At 44.7% G+C, this 17,597-nt stretch overlaps 1 protein-coding gene across 1 annotated transcript; it reads left to right on the forward strand.

Annotated features, from left to right (window-relative positions):
* Positions 1 to 381: 381 nt before the first annotated feature.
* PICK1 (protein interacting with PRKCA 1) lies at positions 382 to 16,382 on the forward strand. Its single transcript, XM_063133518.1, has 13 exons — positions 382 to 541; positions 2,561 to 2,646; positions 4,144 to 4,255; positions 5,314 to 5,442; positions 5,563 to 5,629; positions 5,805 to 5,894; positions 6,502 to 6,555; positions 7,802 to 7,864; positions 10,049 to 10,182; positions 11,718 to 11,810; positions 12,492 to 12,542; positions 14,812 to 14,956; positions 16,077 to 16,382. Exons 2-13 carry the CDS (start codon positions 2,606 to 2,608, stop codon positions 16,319 to 16,321), a joined length of 1,224 nt encoding a protein of 407 aa, XP_062989588.1. The 5' UTR covers positions 382 to 541; positions 2,561 to 2,605; the 3' UTR covers positions 16,322 to 16,382.
* The last annotated feature ends 1,215 nt before the right edge of the window (positions 16,383 to 17,597 follow it).

Here is a 17,597-nt window from a genome sequence, read left to right on the forward strand (position 1 = left end):
AGCCTTCCCCAACTTGGAGCCCCTCCAGAGGTGTTGGACTACAAATCCCATTGTCCCCAACCAGCAGTCCAAGGGGCAACGGTGGTTGACTGGGGGTGGTGGGAGTTGTAGTCCCAACACATCTGGAGGACATCAGTTTGGCGAAAGCTGCATTACTCTTCTGTCGCTTCTCTCCGCGCAGCCCTCAACGGGGAGCGGAGTAACCCCGCCCCCTCTCTCCTTCCCTGGGTGCCCCGACCCTCCTTGTGACGTCAACCCATTCCATTTCTGTTACCTCGGCAACTCGCCGCTCGAATGTAGTATCGCGAGAAATGACGAGGGTTGGTTCCTCCTGGCCTTCTCACCTTCTTCCTTGACAGCCAGCCACGGTTCAGTCCTCGAAGGAGGTGGGTCTACGCAAGCAGGGTGGGCGGAGGCTTCCGGCCAGGTTTGGCACTGACGTGGAGAAGCCAGTGGGTGCCCCTGCCTTGACAGGTAGAGAAGAGAAGAGGAGAACGCGGGCAGGTGAAGGCGGATGCGGAGCTCGAGCCAGACGCTTCCGGTGAGGGCGAAGGCAGGCAGGCAGGCATGGGGAGCTTTGAGGGGGGAGAGCCTCGTAATTGCCCCGTACCTCGCTTCATGCATAGCCCTCCCCAAACTTGTCAATCACAAAAAGAGGGGACATTGGGGCGGGAGAAAGCTTTTCCATCCCTCTGCCACAGAAACCCAGCTAGAGATCCCACCCTCAGGATCACACTGTTTGCATTCTCCTTCCCTCCTTATTGTTTACTGCAACTTTATTAGATTGTAATATGCGGCAGGGTCTTGCTATTTACTGTGTATAATCTGTACAGCACCATGTACATTGATGGTGCTATATAAATAAATAATAATAATAATAATAATAATAATAAATAACTTCAGTGGCAGGTGACCATTATTATTATTATTATTATTATTATTATTATTATTATTATTATCAATTCTATACCCACCCCCCATAGCTGAAGCTTTCTGGGTGGTTTGCAACAATTGATAAAAATACAAAATAAAGCACAATTTTTTTAAAAAAAATCTTTATTTTTTAACGTAGAAAACTTAAAACAATGTAAGCAGCTAAATATAAATAAATGTTTTCCTAATAGACCTATTCTAAAACAGCAGACATAGGATGCCAGCTGGGAAAACCAGAAACATACAATTATCTCGCATTGTTTATATATTATTATTATTACCCACCTTTCCTCCAAGGAGTTCAAGGTAGTGTGAATGGTGCATATCTCCCCTTCTCCATCTTGTCTTTACAGCAATCCTGAGCGGTCGATTAGGCTGTGTGTGAGAGAGTGTGTGACTGGTGCAAGGCCACTCAGTAAACAGGGTTCAGTTTACCCTAACCCTGTCCTGTTGGTTTGATTAACTACTACACTACATTGTCTTTAGTGGCACCTTGATTTGTAGAAATCGCAGCATGAAGAGAAGCATGATCACCTGTTAGCATTTATATATCAAGCTAATGCTAAAGGCAAAGGAACAACGTGTTTTCAAAGAGTTTGCAACCTTGTCCTTATCTAGCCACCTTCATCTTTCTCTCTCTCTCTGTTGGTATCTTTGAATTTATATATTTATTTGAGGACATTAATATTTACCAATATGGGGAATGTTTGCAACCATATACATAATGTATGTATATAGAGGTATATAAAGTGCCCTCCCAATTTAGGTGTTAGGACATTTGTACAAGTGATACTGAGTGGCAACATAACTCAGTGACCAAACGTTTACTCTGCATGTAGAAAGTATCAGGTTCAGTCTTTGGCATCTCCATTTAAAGGATCTCTGATCGTGGGGTTGGAAAATCACTCTTCTTGAGACTCTGAGAGCTGCTGCCAGCTAGAGTACAGGGCTAGATAGATGAGTGATAGGATTCAGGCATATTGGATATGTGTACTCGGCCAAAAGTATACCGACATGTCCATGGCTGGGCTACAATAGACATGTGTACTAGTACATGAAAGTGGACCTCCATATATAAAAATCTAATATGGGAACCTAGATACAAATATCTCTTTCTGCTTATTACAGTGGCTTCTACTATTAAATCATAATACTACTGAAAAACTGCTCTGTGCTGTTAACATATTGCTTCCATTCCATGCACAATGTGGGAATACCAGCCAGTCAGTGTCAGTTCCAATGTTATTTGAATGCTGGGACTGAAAAATTCAGTTTGTATGGTGACATGGCACAGTACTTACCTGCTGTAAGTTGTATGTGCTCCAGAGCCCTTCTTAGGCACAGAAGTCATATAGGAATCAAGTCACATCTAATATTACTTTGCCAAATGCTTACTATTTTATTCTAAGCTTCAGTAAATTGCTGAAATTGTTGATCTGTTCAGGAAGGCAGCAGATCTTTTTTACCATCTTTCATCTGGTACAGCAAATGGGGAGGAGCTGAAGTAGTTTCTTTGACAGAAGCCAGAACTTACAATTCTGGTGTGCACAGGAAAAGTGAAGAATGATATTCCCCGTTTGTGAGATGCAATTTATCAATTGTGGTAATGGGTTTTTCTCCTTTCTAGGGGCAGTCAGTATCTCCCACGAGAAGGCATTAATAATTTGGGACAATGTTTGCAGACTTGGACTATGACATTGAAGAGGACAAGCTGTAAGTGCTTTACTTCTTTCCAGTTGATTCTGTGAAGTGTGTGTGTGTGTGTGTGTTGGCTTTCGAAAGCTCTGCTGGCGTAGATTTTTTTAAATGGAATGTGCTGCCATTTCCTGCTGTGTGCAGGGAAAGCGGCGCCATAAAAATACGCACTGAATGGGCCACATGGTCATTGTTTTCTTCCTCTTTCTTCTCCGGTGTGAAGAAAGAGGAATTGTCATGGGACAGAAGCGGGGGGAAATGACAGTAAGGAGATGCGAATTTCCCCCCCATCTGATTACACTCTTAGAGTTGTCCCACCTGATAAATGCACACACAGAACACAAAGCAGAAGTAAGCAAATCCAAGTGATCAATTTGTCTTCACATACATGTCTTAGGTGATTTCAAGGGACTTTGTGGGCACAGTTCAGAAGTTCCAATGCACATCCCAAGAGCCACTCCCACAAAAGCGTCCTTTTTTTCTCTTCTCTGAGAATGGAGAGTATTCATGCATCTACAAAAAGCTTTTCTGTGATAAGAGAATAGAGTTTGATGGATTGTTTATTTACCACCTTGGCCTTCAAAGCAGATCAGTGTCTTTGTTATCTGGCTGCTCTTTGGCTCATCATCCAGAGGTGGAATTAAAGAGAAACAAAGCAGTCTCATTTAATTCCACATGTGGGTGATGAACCAAAGATGATAATGGACCAATGTATTGGGGAAAGAACAGGTGTAATGGAAGGAGAGTGTATTGTTAATATTATTCTATGTTAATATTATTCTATCACTTTCTCTGATAACATAATAAACTTTTAATAACAAGAAGTTCCCTTTCAATCAGAATATGTAGAGCAGTTCATTAATAGTTCTACTCTGAGTTTATTTATATACACAATGGATATGTTCAGTGGTAGCACTCTGACTTCAGAAAGCCTTCCTGAGGGCGATATGATTGGCACGATTTTTTGTTCTATTTTTAGGCACCAAATTAAAACATTCCTGTTTGCCCAGGCATTTTGAAAATTTGGAATTTAAAAGTAGTAAATTTAATTCAATCTAAATTTTAGAATGATTGTGTGTGTTTTTGCTGGTTTTATGGAAGGGTGGTGGTGGGTTTTTTTGCCTCTATCTGAATTTACAGTTGTGTTATATTTTATAATTTTATGTACACCGTCCTGGGATTGCATGTAGTGATGAAGTAATGGTAGAGAAATTTAAAATAAATGATAATTTCCATCAACAAATGTGCAAATTAAACGTATCTCAGTTTGTTGCCCTGTGTTTGCAGGATAACCCTTGGTATCACAGGAATAAAAATCTTAGTACAAAATTCTATGCTTGTTAATACAGAAAAAAGTCCTACAACTACCAGCATTTCCCCAGACAGGAAACAGGCATAGGATTGTGGCCTTGTACAATATTTGTTTCTAATATATACACCTTTTTGATGGGGAAAAAAACAGTGATAGGAAGTTGGTGGCAAGTTTTTATGTATTTACCCCCTGTTTTGCTTTAGGGGGATTCCTACTGTGCCTGGGACAGTGACCTTGAAGAAGGACTCTCAAAATCTGATTGGGATCAGCATAGGAGGAGGAGCTCAATACTGTCCCTGCCTCTATATTGTTCAGGTTGGTGTTTGTGGGAGAGGTGGATTTTATCATTGGGAAGAGAAGGGAGGTAAGGATTGCTTGCATGTAGAGTCAGATTGGGCCTTATAGTTTTGAGTACAGTGAAGTTCTTGGTTTCACTGAAACTCTGCTAGTAACAGCCTTGCACATAAATATAAAAACAATGGGTTGAGTTGGATCCAGAGTGTTCCTTCATAGAATAGTAGAGTTGGAAGGAGCCTATAAGGCCATCAAGTCCAACCCCCTGCTCAATGCAGGAATCCACCTTAAAACATCCCTGAAAGGTGGCTGTCCAGCTGCATTTTGAAGGCCTCTAGTGTGGGAGAGCCCACAACCTCCCTAGGCAACTGACCATTGGGCATGCTGGCTGGTGCTGATGGGAACCGAAGTGTAAAACATCTGGTGGGCACAAGGTTGGGGAAGTCTGATCTAAGGAATTGGGACTTTTGGACCTACACAAATTGAATGCAGAAAACCGCCATTTTTAATGTGAAATGTGGCTGTTTAATTTGCATGGTCTGACAGATACGTGGACCGATGTTATCCTAAGCACATTTATGAATGGTCTCTGAGAGCTAATGTATTATTAGTGGTATTCCTCCTAGGAGAGTGATTACCTTGGCCTATTAAATTAAGACTCTTATCGGGGCCATTTGGACATGGTTCTACCTAGTTTTAACTGTTAATCTTGATTTTATAAATGTTCCTATTGTTTTATTATGTTTTATGGATTCAAGCCTTGTTGTACACCCCCTTGGGATGGCTTGCTCTAAAAGCCGACTTATAATTCTTTTAACTAAAATAAAATAAATATTTCCATCACTGAAAAAAATGTTAAAGATTGAGCACAGTGATACCCTTGTACAGGTGTGCAACAACAAAAATAAGTAAGAGTTTATGGAAATAATATTGGTGGCACCTCTGAGAATTAAAAAGCTTCCTATGGGTAACATGAGCAGTGGCATGAAAACAAGCAGTGGGGTGTTGCTGTCCTGTTTTTCGTCTTCCTCCTTTGGCTTTCTCCTCCGCTTTCACCTTGCCTGTATCTTCCTCCTCAGGTATTTGATAACACTCCGGCGGCTCTAGATGGAACTTTGGCGGCTGGTGATGAAATCACAGGTGTGAATGGGAAGTCAGTCAAAGGGAAAACCAAAGTAGAAGTGGCCAAAATGATACAGGTGGTGAAGGTGAGAGGTAGGAGGGGAGTGACTGGAATGCAAAGTAGCATCGGCGGCTGCTCTTCAGGGGGAAATAGTCATCTCTTCCTCTTGACTGCAGAACAAAAGCTCTCTGTTTTGCTGTTCTAGGAAGAAGTGACGATTCACTACAACAAACTCCAGGCTGATCCGAAGCAAGGAAAGACTTTGGATATCGGTACGTCGCCTTCCCAGTCCCTCACGTAATTAAAGCAGGGCTGGCTTTCCTGAGGCGTTTTCGCAGCCTAGTTAGGCTCACGCAGAGCTGATGAAGTGTGAGCTTGCACTACGTGTGCCGAGAAATGATCCTGCTCTTGAATTGTGTGTGTGTGTCTCTCTCTCCTGGAATACAGTGCTGAAGAAAGTGAAGCACCGCTTGGTGGAGAACATGAGCTCAGGGACAGCAGATGCCTTGGGGCTGAGCCGAGCCATCCTCTGCAATGGTAGGCAGCGTGTGCAAGAAGGAGCTTCATAGAATCACAGAATAGTAGAGTTGGAAGGGGCCTGTGAGGCCATCGAGTCCAACCCCCTGCTCAATGCAGGAATCCACCCTAAAGCATCCCTGACAGATGCTTGTCCTGCTGCCTCTTGAATGCCTCTAGTGTGGGAGAGCCCACGACCTCCCTAGGTAATTGATTCCAATGTCATACTGCTCTAACAGTCAGGAGGTTTTTCCAGATGTCCAGCCAGAATCTGGCTTCCTGTAACTTGAGCCCATTATTCCGTGTCCTGCACTCTGGGATGATCGAGAAGAGATCCTGGCCCTCCTCTGTGGTACAACCTTTTAAGTATTTGAAGAAAGCTATCATGCCCCTCTAATAAAATGTTGGGGTAATTGCTGTTTCCTACAGGGTTGTTTGAAGGGTTGCTGAGATGATAACTGTGCAGTGTTTGAATACTTTGAAGCAGGGGTGTTGACCCTCTTTCAGTCCAAGGGCTGGACTCAATTTCAGAGAAGCGTGGCCATCTGGGGAACCCAAGAGGGCTGGATTAGGGCCCCAGGTGGTCCAGATTAGCCTGCGGTTCAACACCCCCTTCATCTTTTTGTAGATGGGCTAGTGAAGAGATTGGAAGAGCTGGAGAGGACTGCAGAGCTATACAAAGGTAAATCCACTCTTTCTCCCCATCTCAGTAGTCTGGAAAGGCTTATCAGTGCCCTTCAATGATGATTCTTGAAGAACTGAATATATTGCCTGAGCATATCTTATCTCCAGAGCACACACGCATGCAGGCCTTCAGCCCGGGATGATATTCCTAACGCAGGAGTGGGCAATCATTTTGTCCCTGAAAGCCATATTCAAGAGTGGGCTGCAGGTTAGAGGCTCTATGCCAACAGTGGGTAAGGCCAGAGTAGAGGTGGCCACGGCCTGGATCCTGCGTCCTTCTCCCCCCCCCCCCCCCCACTCTCATATACACTCACCCCATTTCAATGCATGGGAATGGGGAAGTTTTAACCTTCCCTCCCAGTGCATTGAGATGCCATCCCTTTTCCTCCCTGCTACACAGCTGATTAGCGCTAGGAACGAATGAGGAGTGCAGTGCACTAATCAGCTGGGCAGCATAGAGGAGAGGAGGCAGGTAATGGGATTTCAGGGATCCCATCACAACTGCTCCCCTGTCGATTGGCACTCTCCTCAACTGGTTACAGTGCCAGTCAGTGCACTCCAACTGTTTCAAGTGTGAATTAGGTGGTCAGTGGAGGGTGCAGGGAAGGAGGTGCACAAATCAGTTGGATAGCAAGGAGGGGTCCTGAAGGCCACATTGGGGCCTGTCCCAGTGCGGGGAGGGTGAGCACATGTGACCCATGGGCTTTGGATTGCCAACATACTCCTTAATGTATGCATGGTAGGGGGAGACAATATTTATTTATTTAACCTGCCTTTCCATGATTTAAATCCTCAAATAGAGTTGTTTTCAGTCTCAGTGGGGGCAAGTATCCCCACCTAGGTCTCTTGCCCTAGGACAAACCAATAGACTCCCTTTTCTTATGGCCAATGCTCTCGCCTCTGTCGTGTGGGGGACACAAAGAGCAACTTTCCCCAGAAGCACACAAACCCCACAGCCAGTCCAGAAGCGGAGCAGGTGATGACATCCATGTCAGTCTTGCTCTTGCCACCCAGTTCGTCCTGCAGACGATTTCAGTAATGAGAATCAACATGTGCTACAGTTTGGACATCATACCAAATATGGTGTCATTGTGGGGTTGTCCTTAGCCACATTTTCCTTTGGTTTTCTTCTCCCAAATATCTGTTTCAGTGCTATAAAGTGCTGAACATAAAAGCAACAGGAGCTCCCATACAGACGAGTCCTTACTGAATGTCTATTGTGCTTTTTCTCTACCTCTGTCTAGGCATGACGGAACACACAAAGAGTCTCCTCAGAGCTTTCTTTGAGCTATCCCAGACTCATAGAGGTAAACAGACCAGAAGGCTTCTCCGCTTAAGATCACACCATCATGGGCCAAATCACTATAGGCAGGAAGTCTCTCACTGGGCCTGTTCAGGCAACACACTTAAGACATGGCTAGGCCACTAACCCCTTTGCAGCCAATGGTTAGTGAGCATGTTTAAACCATGGTTATGTAGCCACCGTAGTTAGGAATGGTTCACACGACACACTAAGAGTGTCATCAGACGAGCATTTTATCGCATGCTCGTTACTGGCCACTCACGGTTTTTCATGGGTCCTTTTGATGACGTGCCCACCTCTCGCTCCCTCTGGTCTTCTTTCCTCAATGAAATAAGACCCCCGGTATTCTGATTATTTTTTGGGGGAAGTGAAACATGCGGCCACTTCCTGCTGTGTGCAGGAAAAGCAGTGTGATAGAAACTCCCACTGAATGGGCCACGTGGTCATTGTTTACTTCCTTTTCCTTCCCCGTGTGAAGGAAGAGGAAGTATTATGGGACAGAAGTGGGGGGGAAAGTGACGGTAAGGAAATGTGATTTCTCCCCCCCCCCACCTGATGATGTTCTATGTCATGGTCCACACAACACGCTAAGCCCTAAAGTTTAGCTCAAAATGCTTAATCACCATGGCTTCGCATGTCATCTGAACATTATTATTATTATTATTATTATTATTATTATTATTATTATTATTTATATAGCACCATCAATGTACATGGTGCTGTACAGAGTAAAACAGTAAATCGCAAGACCCTGCCGCATAGGCTTACAATCTAATAAAATCATAGTAAAACAATGAGGAGGGGAAGAGAATGCAAACAAGCACTGGGTAGGGTAAACAGGCACAGGGTAGGGTAGAACTAACAGTATAAAGTCCAAGCAACATCAAGTTTTAAAGGCTTTAGGAAAAAGAAAAGTTTTTAGCTGAGCTTTAAAAGCTGCGATTGAACTTGTGGATCTCAGATGTTCTGGAAGAGCGTTCCAGGCGTAAGGAGCAGCAGAGGAAAATGGACGAAGCCGAGCAAGGGAAGTAGAGACCCTTGGGCAGGCGAGAAACATGGCATCAGAGGAGCGAAGAGCACGAGCGGGGCAATAGTGTGAGATGAGAGAGGAGAGATAGGAAGGAGCTAGATCATGAAAAGCTTTGAAGGTCGACAGGAGAAGTTTATATTGGATTCTGAACATGGTCACTATCTTAGATTTCGAAAAGCCTAGAATGTCCTCCAAGGCAATCATGGGAACTATGCGAAGGAGCAGTGCTCATTTGTGAAGCAGCATCCGCGCCCATCAGCACAGTTACTTGATCAAGTCTCTCCCATTGTGTTTGAGACTCTGCTCTCAAAGGAACATTTTGAGATTGATTCTCATTTCACAGGCACCACTTGGAATATTTCTGAGTAAGGCTTTCATTTTTCAAAACCTCGTCAGTCTTTTTAAAACAATGGAAGTCAGCCGTGTCCATTTCACTGTAGAGCAGGAGGCTAGTGGATGGGATGACTTGGACTGTGGGCTGGGCAAAGACAAAAGAGGGGAACCTCTGCCTCTTGGAGGCTTTGGCTCCCTCCATGGATCCCCCCCCCCCAGCCCAAGCTCCACCCAAGTCTACCGGGGTCTTGGCAAGGGGGCAGGAATCCCACTGCTACTTCCAATCATTGATTCCCCTTCCCATTGGGGAAAGGGAGGAGCCCGCTTTGCCCCTGCTGCATCCCCCAGAGAGGGGAGGACACGGTGCAGGCAAAGCAATGTCAGCTGACAAATCTATGGCAGCGCTTCAGCTGCAGCCTTAGCTGGGGCTGCGTCACCCGTGCCATGCCTTCCCCCACTGGGTAGGATGTGGCGGGGTGTGTGTGTGCAAAGCTGGAGTGCTCCAACTTGCGCTTCATGTCGGGGAATGCATCCTGCCTCCCGCCCCAGCTAAGTTCCCCTCCCTTGAGCTAGAAGGATTCCTGTGGTTTGAACCCATGTCTAAAGGCAGGGCAGTATGAGCAAGGCAGGCAGGTGGGGGTGTTTGTCTGCACTTGCTGGCAAAGGTGTGATGATATTTACAGTGATAAAAGCATAGCCTCTACTACGGCAGTGATTATTAACCAAAGTGAAAGAAGATTCCCGCGTATCAGTTAACATGCTCGAAAATGCCTCTGTGATTTTGGCCACAGTCTCCAGTTGTAAGTTTTTGCTGTTTTTGCCCAGCTTTCGGCGATGTTTTCTCAGTCATTGGTGTACGGGAGCCTCAGCCAGCTGCCAGTGAAGCTTTTGTGAAATTTGCAGATGCCCATCGTAGCATTGAGAAGTTTGGAATCCGCCTTCTAAAAACCATCAAACCGGTAAAGGAACCTACTGCAGGAGGGAAGAAGAATGGAGGAAGGGGGAATTAGAAATAGGGATCCATTTTCTAGAAGAAGCTGCCTTGTCTTCATTGTGTCCAAAATAATTCCTTACAGAAAAATCCTAAAGGAAGGTCCTAATGCTCAGTCAGAAAATGTGATATATAGAACAATAATTCATACGGTCATGTGAATATCTAACACCATATGGGGGACTTTATGTAGGTCAAAGCCGAGATATTATATACCACAGTGTCTGAGATATTTTACGGAGCAGTGAAATAACATTGTCAGTTTCCTAAGGCAAAAGTGTGGAGCCTTTTCCTTCTGAGGGGCTGTTGACACAGGGGATTAGTCAATTGGAGACCTCCAATGATAGTGAATAGAGCCAGATCCAATGGTGGGCAAGATTTGAAGCGTTGCAGAGTGCTCACTCTCTATGCCACCCCATCACATTCTCTGTGTTGGCACCCCTAGGCTTGTATGCAGGTACCCGAAGCCAAGATATTTTACAATTGTCCAGAGAAGAAAAAGGGGGAGAGGGGCAGTCACTGCTTGATAAACAGAGTAAAAAACAACAACTGGTTCACACATAACACTAAACCATGGTTTATTTAACCCATGGGTTGTTGAATTCTGGGTTGTCATGACATATGAATGCAGCCACACTAACAAACCAGAAAGAGAACCTGTGCTTTGTTGTTGAGTTGTGAACTCTAGGTTGTTTAAACCATGGATTGCCATTACATGTGAACCCAAAACTGTGGCTGTTGATGGGTTGTTTCACTGGGCTACAGAGGCAGCTAGCAAGAAACAAACCCACCAGTCACTTTATATGCCAGTACTACAGTGCTGCAAAGGCATTTGGGATGCAGGGAGGGCCTGGCTGAAGGAAGGAAGCAAACCATCCAAGGATTGAGAAAACAAACCATGGTTTGTTTGATCATTTGCCAGATAAACCCTGGGTAGGGCAACAAACCATGGGTCAAATAAACCATTACTTAGCATTATCTGCAAACCAGGTCAGAATATGGAATGCATTTGAGGATGTTGGTTCAGTTGTGGTTCAGCTCTTTGCTCATCAGTATGTAGACCTTTGCATGTAGCTTATTTGTATGCTCTTTCCACTGCTCCTCTCCCAGGTTGGCAGGGATTGAGGGGAGGGTCTACACAATGGAAGACATCAGACTTGGGATGGGGTTCAAAGGCTTGAGATGCCTCGGAGTTGTGGCAGGGGAGCATGTGGAAATGGCAGTAGAGGAGGCATTTTATATTGCTTTAGACTGGAGCAACTCCAAGACTGACAAGCAGAGGTTCCACCTGCTTGACCCACAGATGTGTCACAAATATAGTGAGAAGGTCGATCAATTGTACATCTAATGTTTTAACTCTGCTGTGAGAACCTACAGAAATCTTGGTGTCCGCATGTCATGTCCTAGTGAGCTTCTTGAGGTGTCTTAACGTTGTGTGCTGAAGAACTTTGTCTACTCTGTTTTGCTTTATCTTCATTTTTCACTATCAGTGTTTCCTTACAGATGTTGACTGACCTGAACACTTACTTGAACAAAGCCATTCCCGATACAAGGCTAACTATCAAGAAGTATTTGGATGTCAAGTTTGAGTATTTGGTGAGCTGAGTTTTTCCTTCGTGTTGTTCTTAATCCTAACAAGAAAAGATTATTCCTTTAGGAAATCGTTAAGACTAGAAATTATTTCCAGTTATGTTCTCTGCAAGATGATTTGAAGTGTTCTCTCCTTCTATGGTTGGTTTGGATTTAAACAGATCAAGCCTCTTTGCTTTTCATTTTCAATGTCAGCTGAAAGTATTTTAGAGCAGAATGCTGAAAAGAGTGGTCCATCTAGTCTGAAATCCTGACAGTGGCTGTAAACAGGAGCTCTGCAGGAAATGAACAAGGGCCATGCTTGCTGGGGATAATGGGGGTTGTAGTCAAGGGTTCCAGGTTGGAGAAGGCCTTATTCTCATAATAAATGTGTCTTTACGGTGCCACAAGACTGCCAGTATAGTATAATGGCTAGAGTGTTGGACTGGGAGTTGGGAGATCAAGTCATGGAAGCTCACTGGGTGACTTTGGGCCAGTCAAGACTCTCAGCCCAACCTACCTCATAGGGTTGTTGCTGTGAGGGTAAAATGGAGAGGAGGAGGAGGAGGATTATGTACACCACCTTGGGTTCCTTGGAGGAAAAAAGGTGGGATATAAATGTAATAAATAAAATATTTGTACTGCAGCAGAAGGACATGGCTACCCCTCAGGAAAATGTAACCGTGTGTATTCCTTATTCTATTTCAGTCCTACTGTCTCAAGGTGAAGGAGATGGACGATGAGGAATACAGCTGCATTGTAAGTACTGAGGCTTTAACATGCAGGTCTCTTCCATCCTGGTCCCCTGTTTTCCCACAGGCCCTGCCACACCTTCACCCACTTCCACAGACTTAAACCCAGGAGTGGATGTCCCATGCGCATGCTCACTGAGCGCTTCACATCTTCCTTTTGAACCTTGCGCTGTTGTAGAAATCGTCGCCAGCTATGACATCCTGTAGAATGCCTTCCCTGGGGCTTCGTTCTCCCTGACTCTTAAAGGTGCCTCAGAGGAATCGGGTCTAAGGCCTAAAATTAGGACTTGCTTCAAGCACAGTGGTCAGTTGACTAGACTGTGTTTATTCTGACAACTCGTAAACTTCATTTTACATTTCTTTAAAATGGTGTACTCTTGCCAGGTAGAAGTTCATAGGAGTGCACAGCTAACAACGTTATGGAAAGCAGGATTAAAAACAGCAAAGAAGTTAAAGTCACATTTGAGTAATGCACGTATGTCTGTACACTTGCCTACATGAAATAGGGTTGACAGTCTCTTGTTGGAACCACGGATTCTGTCCTGCAGGCCCTGCAGTGACATGTGCCAATTCTTTTTCTGAAGAGCATAGAGAGGGCAGCCCACAGTTCTGACTTCCAGCATCCTAACTCAGTGTAGAATCCCACAAACATGGGTAATTCCATCTTTAAAACAATTGAAGAGACATCTTGACAGACGTTTGACCTAGACCTTGGATAGATAGTAAAACGAATGCGATCAAATACAGAGTTACTGAAACAGTTGCCTGTTCCGCTGGACGATGGCTTCTTTTTAGAAAGGCACTCTCATGACAAAAGAATAAACAAGTATGGTAAAAATCTAATAATGCTTGCCTACCTACATTCCCTGATAATTTTGAACGGTAGTGTAGTTGACGACTCTAATGGTCACTACACATACCTCTCTCATAGGAGGGGCAGTGTAGTAAAACGAATGATTTCAAACACAGAGATACTTAGAGTGTCGTCACACAGGGGGAAATCGTGTTTGCTTACCATCTCTTCTCCTCCCGTGCATTTGTCCTTCATTGTTTCCTCTTTTGAGAGACAGTGTGGTGTAGTGGGTAGAATGTTGGACTAGGAGTTGGGAGATCCAGGTTCTAGTCCCCACTCAGCCATGGAAACTCACTGGGTGACTTTGGGCCAGTCACAGACTCTCAGCCCAACCTACCTCTCAGGGTTGTTGTCGTGAGGATAAAATGGAGAGGAGGATTATGTATGCCGCCTTGGGTTCTTTGGAGGAAAAAAGGTGGGCTATAAATGTAATAAATAAATAATAGTAAACTTGCATGTGACCCATTCAATGGGCCGTTTTGATCCCACTGCTTCACCTGCACACACCAGGAGATAGCAGCAAGTTTATTTATTTATTACATTTATATACCGCCCCATAGCTGAAGCTCTTCTTTGTGGCATGGAGAAGGCTACAAGGGGCAGGAGGCGTGTGGGAGGCAGATGACGTCGTGAGAGGGACCCACAAAAATCCGTGAGACCCCAGCAATGAGTGTGCAACAAAACGCTCATCTGATGGAGCTCTTACTTTCTGGGATTCCTTGCTCCCTCTGATAGTGGCCGTAACTTCCAGCACATGGTCCTGTCTCAGACATGGGCAGAAAGCCCCATCACTGGGCCCTGGTCACAAAGACTCATCTGGAGTGTCCCTTGTAGGGAAAGTTTTCCGAGTTGGCAGTTTTGAGTCCCAGGTTCATAGCAGGCTTTGCTTACCTTCATCCATCAATGCAGGATATATCCAAGAGTAGAGAAGAAGAAATTTGCAGGGATCAAAATTTCAAGTGCACACATTTACTGGGAGTGCTATGCATAAATTATAGTGGGTATCTCTGCCAATAATCATTTGCACTTGCATGTATGCTTCAAAAATGGCAGGATCAAAGCACAGTGTTCCCTCTTCAGTGGGATGGAAAAGTTGACATCCCTCCAGGGTTTTTTTTAGCAATCAGCTGTTTGTTTCTTGATCTCATTTACCATGTGAATGGCCTTGTGATGCATCTCTTTTGATTGAAACAGTAGATGCCCTGCCCTTAGGGTTCTAGGGTTCTGCTTGTGCCTGGCAAAACCGCCTCAAGAGTTTTTCGTTTTTTAACGTTTGGCTCTCAGCTAACCAGTGTTGCAATATGATCATATGAGGAACTGGAGTTTGCTGGGGCACACCAGGGAAGCATTGCACAAATTATGTTTGATGAAACCATTGCACAATTTATGTTTGGTTGCTACAGAAATGTGCTATTTTGGGCAGGCACTTGGAGAACCTCTCTACCGGGTCAGCACAGGGAATTATGAATACCGCTTAATCCTGCGTTGCCGCCAGGAGGCCCGGACGCGCTTTGCCAAGATGAGGAAGGATGTGCTAGAAAAGATAGAGCTGCTAGACCAGAAACACGGTGAGTTGGGTTGCCATTTTCTCTAGATCCAAAGGCCAAGTTGGTAGACTCTGCTACAATAAAGGCTCGCTTGTCCTTCAACAGCCTAGAGATGCAGTTGGACTTACAGGAGGAAAAGAACCAGACCACTTAGAGCCTCTCAAAAAAATCCCTTTCATCAAGCATGCTAGTATTTTCTGAATCTGTACTTCTTCCCTCCCTTCGAACAATACCAGTAGCTGCTGACGGAGCATATATGTGCAAACCGTTTTGCCATATGTGTCACTGCTGCAGTACAGAGATGGGCATTTGGCAAACCAAGATCTAGACATTTTATGAACCACCAACTGAGCCACACTACAAAGGCTGCACAGGAAGGCAACCAGGTTCTGGACTATAGTGTCATTGATGCTGTGATTTTCCCAGAGTGCTTTGTGAAACTTATTTGCTTCCTTTGCAATAGGTGGGATTGGAAAAGCAGAGGAATTCTGTGGGGGGGGGAGGGGTGAATTTGGGAAATGATGATCAGGAGTAGGACATTTTGGTGTGGGATTTTTTTAAGCTTAAAAAAGTATCTAAGGAGGGTTGAGGAGCATGGGGGAAAGTGTGCGTCTATTGGAAGAAGAGGGGAGAGATGCCCCAGGAAATGCCCTTTCAAATGCTGCAGCCCACCTTAAACTGACATAATAAGGTCAGGTAATAATTAAAAGAAATAAATTGTTCGGCTTACTTCTATCAGAACTCTTGTACTTGGAGTATCTCCTGTGTAGAACAGCTGGCCTTATTCTAACCTAAAAACACTCGCTGAGACAGCCTGGCTGAACTCATTCGTTCTGGATTCTTCACAGTGCAGTCCTAAAGATGTTCCCATGGAAATCAATTCCCTTGATTTCAATAGAACATATATTCCCAAAGGTTTGTGCTTTGATTTCTCAGTCTTTGGCATTCTGGCCTCTTGCTCTGTGGCTCTACAAACAGCAGCGTTTCAGATAGTAAGCCAGGCTGCTGAATCCAAGGATTGCAGTAATGCTGAGAAATCTGCAGATTTGGGCAGCTGCTCCCTAAGCACATGTTTATCCCATGAGGAAGGATGCTCCCCCCCCCTTCTCATGGCTCTCCCAATACGTTTCCCCCCTCGCAGTGCAAGACATTGTGTTCCAGCTGCAGCGTTTCGTTTCTACCCTTTCCAAATACTATGATGACTGCTATGCTGTGTTGCGGGACGCCGATGTCTTCCCCATCGAAGTGGATCTGGCCCGTACCACACTGAGTTATGGCCAGAAGGATGTTTTCACGGATGGTGCAGAGGAGGAGGAGGAGGAGGAAAGTGGGGAGTGCAACCAGAAGGAGGAAGAGAACGGTGAGAAACTCATCGATGATGCCTGAGCTCACAAACTTGATGAAGTGGGAAATCCCTGCAGAGACTGATAAATTCTATTTCTCTAGGCTACTTGTCCGCATTGACTTTTCTGTCTGTATAAGCCCAGCCGGCAAATCGGGACTCTGCTTTGGCTATGGGCAGTTGGTATGGCTTGTGCCTATAATTGCTGATGCACAGTCCCTCTTCCAAAAAAATAAGTCCTCCTTCCTGGTCTCTCTAAATGACCTTTTCTCAAAATTTCATTGCCCGTTTCAAGAGATGGCAAGAGGGAGATTGACTACCTTGGGACACCAGTCAGTCCTCCTCACAGCAGAGGGGATGCGTTTGAATGGGCAGGGGTCTCTCTCTCTCTCTCTCTCACACACACACACACACACACCTATTAACTAAGTTGTGATCCGTCCAGCCCAAAAGCACCAGGAGAGGAAGAATGGCTGAAGGTATGGGGTTCTTTCCTTCCTCCTCCACTTTTAGTCTTTAACTACATTTCTGTTAGTTGGATTTTAAGACTGAGAATAGATCCTATCCCTATCACTGGCCATTAGACAAGAAAAGGAGCACGGCAAATGTAAGTAGACAGAAAGACCACCCTTGGAGAGATTGGTAAGTTTAAAGGACAGTCTAAGCTTTATCATTATTCTTCATAGAATCACGTCAGTATGGATAGACAATATGGAATGTGACCCAGGTTCGATGACCTTGGCTTATGTTCCCAGTTGCCACCATGCAATGAATCATGGCTGGTCTTAACCAAATACCAAATCCTTAAGGATCACACGGCCTGCCTTGTACGCTCTCCTACATAGGTGCTTTGTTCTGTGATCTTTTTGAAAACGTAAGCCTTATCCGGAATTTAACAGTGTTTCATTTGGAAATGATATAGTGGGAGGAAGGAAATCGTATCTGTGAAAGGAGGCTGCAGATTTGCTGAGGTTAAAAATCAACCCACCATTTTAAGCATTACAACTCTCAATATGTACCCTGCACTTTCATTGCACCTACCCATTTTTTTTTATTCCTTTTGAAATGCTGCTTCTGAGGGCAGAAATCCTGTCATGAGCCTCCAAGCAGTGCCCTCACTTCCTCACTCACCAACATAACACTAAAAGAAGGATTGTTGGGAGGGGAGAACAGTCATTTAGGGCACAATCCTATGCATGTTTAGACAGAAAAGAATTCTACAACTCTCAGTATTCCCCAGTCAGCCATGCTGTGAGTTGTAGGACTTTTTTCTATCTAAACAGGCATAGGATCGCACCCTTATCCTCCAAGGAATTCTCC

The sequence above is a fragment of the Elgaria multicarinata genome, chromosome 9 (assembly GCF_023053635.1).
Source record: "Elgaria multicarinata webbii isolate HBS135686 ecotype San Diego chromosome 9, rElgMul1.1.pri, whole genome shotgun sequence".
Taxonomy (NCBI): domain Eukaryota; kingdom Metazoa; phylum Chordata; class Lepidosauria; order Squamata; family Anguidae; genus Elgaria; species Elgaria multicarinata.